Here is a 5,436-nt window from a genome sequence, read left to right as displayed (position 1 = left end):
GTGCGGTGGGGGGCTGGCCTCATCCACTTCTCCCGTCCACATCTGGCCCCCACTACTCCCTTGATTCCACGCCTGCGACAGGAAACCCTAGCCCGCCATGGGCTTCTTCGGTAGCAACAATGGCAAGGGCAAGGGCAAGTTCATCCTTGGCGCCTCATCCTCCCATGCTCCCCCTCCCCCTCCGCCTCCGCCGGTAGCTCGTTTCCGCCCTGATAATCGGCGCCTGCACATCCCGGTGCACCAAGCGCGGTGGCACTGGGAGTACAGGCAGCCCCTCCCCTACCCCGATGTGACACTGCCGCACCATTGGCACTTGGATCCCCAGCGGATCCCGGTGTCGGCGGTTCCGCAGTACCAGCGGGCGCACGACGATGAGGTGCGTCGGCGCCACGCGTAGGTCACGCTGGAGCAGCGTCGGCTGCCTGAGTACGCCGCCAACTCTCACAATTGGGAGGCTTGGTTTGCCCTCGAACACGAGGAGCAACAACACTCGGGTGTCGACGTCGTCCCGCCGCCATTCCCACTGCCGCCCCCGCAGGTACAGCCGGAGGACGAGGAGGCGGAGGCGGAGTACCAGGCCGCCCTCGAGGAGGCCCTGCAGCAGGCGCTGGAGGCTAGTCGCCTCAAGGAGGACGTGCACCGGGATGGGCTGGAGCAAGCGCTCGCCCTGTCGGCGGCGGGGGACTCCGTCCACACCTGTTGTTCCAGCCGCCACCGCCATCGTCGCCGCCCATCCAACCCAAGCCGGAGCCGACGCGGAAATGCTCCCCGCCTCCACCCACTTGGCTGGAGGAGGCCTACTCGTGGACGGGCCAGTACCGCGAGTGGATGAGCGCCCCCCCCCCCCCCCGGTCAATTTCTCCGCGACGCCGGAGCAGGAGGCCGCCCACCTCGAGCGCTGGAAGGCGCACTGGCTCCGCCAGGAGCAGGCCGACAGCGAGCAGCAGATGCGCTACGAGGCCATGCTCCAGCGCGATGCGGAGGCGCTCCGGCTCGAGGAGGAGGAGGAGGAGCGCGCAGCTAGCCGCAATGCCGCCGCCCTAGCAGACGTCAAAGGAGGGTGTCCTGGCAGCGTATCAGGCGGCGTTCGGGTGGGCAGGCCCTGCTCCCGTCTTCATCGACCTCACTGGCGATGGTGACGGCGGCGTCGATGCCAAGGGCAAGGGCAAGGCCGACGACGTCTAGGGCAGCGTGCAGGGCGGCAGAAGGCGGGCGCAGACTTTTTTTTTAATGTTTTAATTAATGTTTAAGTGGACTTTGGTCGGCGTTTGACCGGCCACTTATGTATAATTAAGTTTATTTCGTGCGAGCATTTTATTTTTTGCATGCCGGCACATTTGGGTTTGCCTTCCCGTTGGGCGGTCAAGCCGACCCATTTCAGAATGCGGACGCACACGTCCGCTTGGCTGACCCAAACGAACGAAAAGCAGACAAAGCGCACGTCCGTTTGAGTCGCCCATTTGGAGTTGCTCTAACGGTTGTGCCTTTGCTACTTTAGCTCTGTGAATAGCAGTCTTCAACGTTTCTGTGCATCCAACTCATGGTGTGATATTTCTATTCAGGCCAAACAGAGTTTCAGCCTCTTTTATCTTGTCTGAAGTTGTCTTCTTAGTTTAGTCGAACATTTGTGTATAGTTCAAAATGCAAAAATAAAATAAAATTGAAATAATAGACCATTGCTAAATGGAGGAGTGGTTTCATCCATGGTATCGCTATGTTAGCTCATATGATCAAGGAGAAATAGAAGGATATATAGGTTAAGGCTCCCCTCCACCCCCCACGGCCCACCCCCACCCCCCATGTTTGGAAGCTTTATGGTATTTATTTACTTGTTTACTTTTGGTATATATTTTCTGGTGGCGGTGGGATTTTTACCCCATATGTACAGTAAAGAGTTACAGTACCCATTCGCATCCCTCTTCTATCGCGTGGTGCATACAAGTTCCTCCTTTTGGGCTCGCGTGTATCAGCTCCAAATGTGTGTGAACACCGCGTAGCTATAATTGATTTGCACTAGCATGTACGTCATAACATATTTAGTAGCATGGCCAAATCACGTCATTCAAGCTCGTTTAACCAAATTTGTTCCAAGGGAAAACACTGAAAACAAAGGGCTAATTAAATGACTCCTTGTTAAATATATGAAAGTAATTGTTTAAAGAGTTTTTGTACAGTTGAGAGCTAATGAATCTCAGCTCCCCACACACACACACACACACACACACACACACACACACACACACATAAAATATAACTAAACTGTACATTAACTGAAGGGTTCTTGTTTGTGCCACACGGAACTGTACATTAACTGAAGTATTTAATTATTTATGCAAGGAATGAGGGATGATATGATGCAAGGATCACTGGCCAAGTCCAGGGGTGAACTCCACTCCAGTGGCCGGTAGCCAAACATCGCCCTGAATGAACTTCTCCACACTGAAGTTGGCAGCTTCGGCATCTTGCAAGAGGTGAAACCCGGGCCAGTTGACCCGGCCTGTCACGTCGGCGCCCGGCCCGGAGTTGCTGTACTCGCCGTAGAACATTTTGTCGACGTCGGTGTGGCCCTCCCATTGGAGCCACCACTTTGGATTGATGAATCCCTGGAGACTACACTTGAGGAAGACCACCCGGGAGTAAGGCTGCCACGGCCGGCCAAGGAATGTTTCGACAGCGAAGTCAGCATGAAGGAGCTCGTCGTTGGCAACTAGTACTTCACAGAAGAGGAACGCAAACCCCGTCGGACCGTCGGCTCGTTCACGTCCCTGCGCGGTGAGGACGTTCGCCTGGCCCTTAAGCGGCTTGCGCGCGATGATGGAGCACTTCTGGAAGATGGCCGCCGCGTCGCCGAAGACGAAATCGACTGTGCCCGAGATGCGGCACTCCCTGTAAAATTGCTTTCCTTCCTTCGCGTAGAGGCTATCTTGATAGCCCGTGATGGCGCAGCGGTACACGGCACAGTTGTCGGAGGAGGATCTCAGCGCGACAGCCTGATGATTGATAGCCCCTGCTGTATTTTCAATGCTTAGGTCGCGGGCTACGAAGCCCCGGCCATCAACGCCTGCAAATCAATCAAACATTAAATACCATACGCATACGTAACTAGTGCATGCATGGACGATTGCAATGCATGCATGTACTTACTGACGGTGCCGCTGTCCACCGTTTTGACGCCACCGCCTCGGCTTCGGTTGCCGGAGATAATGGTTCGGTCCATCCCATCTCCGACGAGCGTGATGTTCCAGACATCGCTGCCTATAGACACGTATTCATTGTAAACTCCAGCCTTTATGTGGACTACGTGCCTAACTATGCTCTTGCGTGGCGCGGCAGCGACGGCGGCGCTAATGCTGCGGTAGTTGCCACTACCATCAAGGGCCACAACGACGTCTACGGTGGAACCCATCTGGAACGGAGGAAGAAATTGGAGGAGGGCCTGAGCAAATCCAAACTACGTACCGCTCAAGAACACACGCTGATCGAGAAGACTCCCGCTAACTTTTTGATTGGACTGCAACCCACAGCACCGTGTACTACATACTTTATAGGAGATGGCACCGTCAAGCAAAAGATCCCCTGCGTTTATAGCAGCCGTATCAGAACTAAAATGGAATGCTTGCACCGCCAAGCTTTCTCTTGCTATCTACTCCCTCTGTAAACTAATATAAGAACGTTTAGAATACTATTTTAGCAATCTAAACGCTTTTATATTAGTTTACGGAGGGAGTACCTACGTAATTGACCCAATCCACAGCTCCCGTGTACATTATAGGCGATTCCACCGTCAACCCAAAGCCGCCCTGCATTTATAGGAGAGCCGACCATCGAAAATTGGAAGATTTGCACCGCTAGGCCTTTTCTTGCTATCAACCTACGTAGTTGATTGCCAACCCACCGCTCCTGAGTAGGAGATTCCAACGTAAACCAAAAGCCGCCCTGCAATAATAGGAGCTGTACCGGGGAACTAAAATGGAAGTTTTGCACCGCCAAGCCTTTTCTTGCCATCACGTACGTCCTACGTAATTGAAATGCCAATCGACAGCTCCGGTGTAGTACTACATTATAGGAGATTGCGTGATCAATCCAAAGCCATTGGAGCCCTGTTGCCCGAAGCAAACCTTGCGGGGCCGGTGCGGGGTTCCATTGCCGTTTTCCTGCGAGGAGGGGAGAAAGTTTGTGCGAGTCCGCGCGTGGTTATCGTCGTCATTGACTGCATGCATGGTCGGCGGTGGAACAGGGTCAGTGTTGTGAGCAGGCTCAAGGATCGCGGGCGGTACGGGCGACGTGGGCTGGCGCACAGTGGTCAAGGGGCTGTCCACTTGCGGTTGTTGGTCAGGCGGGGAATGCATGTGTGCATTTGAATCCGTGCGATGGATAGCCTGGTAGTAGTTGGGTAGAATTGACTTTGACTGACATGCTGACGTTGCAGGTGTGGGCGTGTGCTGTGCGTGGATAGTGCTTTGCGAGTTTGTGTGAGAGGGAGCAGGCCCCAGAACGGATGGAGGCAAGGGCGGAGGCGGTGCCGATTTGAACGCACAGTATGATGTGCTGTAGCGTTCAAAACGATCCAGGGCATGGTCAAGGGAGGGAAAGAGGAAGAACCTGAAGCATTTGAAATTTAGTCCTTTAAGCTTTAAAATTCGCAACCTAATGAAGAGGTAGAGGACACCTGTTTTGAATATGTAGTCATGCACTTTGACCGTTGTGAAATCTTGTTTAACTGAAAAGCAGTGGTTTAGAGCATCTCCAAGAGATGCAATGCATAAGCCACGCGCCGGAAAAGATGCCTATATAGCGCGCGCAATCAAAAACAGCGCTTCAGCAGAAACTGTAAAATAGAGCGCATAAAAACGAAGCTGTAACTTTAGCGCACGCAGGCTGCGGGGCTGTAAATTTAGAGCGCCGGCTTGTGCTCGTGGGCTGCTGCATGGGGGGCCGCCGAGTTGGGCGCCAGATTTGGATGCGTCTGGAAAACCCTGTTGGAATAAGTCACGGCGTCTGGTGCAATCGGGCTCGTCGAGCGCGTCAGATGCGCGCGGGACGTGCGGGACACACTGGTGTGGTCAGACTCGTCAGGTGCGCGCGGGACATGCGGGGCACAGAGGCAGCATGGCCGTGTGATGCGGCAAGTGCGGCGAAGGCTGGAACGTGGGGCTCTACGTGCATGTTGAGTTGGCCTAGTCCTTTGGCCATTAAAAGGAGGTTGAGGAAGGGCCGAGCATAGGCATGCATGTAGTTGGGATTGGTCACAGGTGTTGGCCAAGTCATATGGATGGATAGAGTTTAGGTCGTGGTTAGCGCATGTAGTTAGTAGTGGAGTAAGTAATGTGGGGCGTGGCGTGAGAGCCAGTAGGCAGTGGCGCCAGAGTTGTGTGTGCGTACATGCATGGCCGTGAGTGCCTGATCTTTGTATATATATGCTACTTTGAGTCAATG

At 54.1% G+C, this 5,436-nt stretch overlaps 1 protein-coding gene across 1 annotated transcript; it reads right to left on the bottom strand.

The window, feature by feature from the left end:
• Positions 1-2,222: 2,222 nt before the first annotated feature.
• On the bottom strand, positions 2,223-3,499 carry LOC123134342 (probable pectinesterase/pectinesterase inhibitor 32). Its single transcript, XM_044553611.1, has 2 exons — positions 3,145-3,499; positions 2,223-3,061 (listed from the first exon to the last, which is right to left on the bottom strand). Exons 1-2 carry the CDS (start codon positions 3,404-3,406, stop codon positions 2,364-2,366), a joined length of 960 nt encoding a protein of 319 aa, XP_044409546.1. The 5' UTR covers positions 3,407-3,499; the 3' UTR covers positions 2,223-2,363.
• Positions 3,500-5,436: the final 1,937 nt, after the last annotated feature.

Source organism: Triticum aestivum, chromosome 6B (assembly GCF_018294505.1).
Source record: "Triticum aestivum cultivar Chinese Spring chromosome 6B, IWGSC CS RefSeq v2.1, whole genome shotgun sequence".
Lineage (NCBI taxonomy): Eukaryota > Viridiplantae > Streptophyta > Magnoliopsida > Poales > Poaceae > Triticum > Triticum aestivum.
Note: the sequence above shows the minus strand (reverse complement) of the source record. Positions and strands in the feature narration are given on the sequence as shown.

Coding starts and splice junctions, on each gene's coding strand:
- LOC123134342 (XM_044553611.1), bottom strand. CDS start 3,406: ATGGGTTCCACCGTAGACGTCGTTGTGGCCCTTGATGGTAGTGGCAAC. Junction 3,062..3,144: donor GGTGGACAGCGGCACCGTCA/GTAAGTACATGC, acceptor ATTGATTTGCAG/GCGTTGATGGCCGGGGCTTC.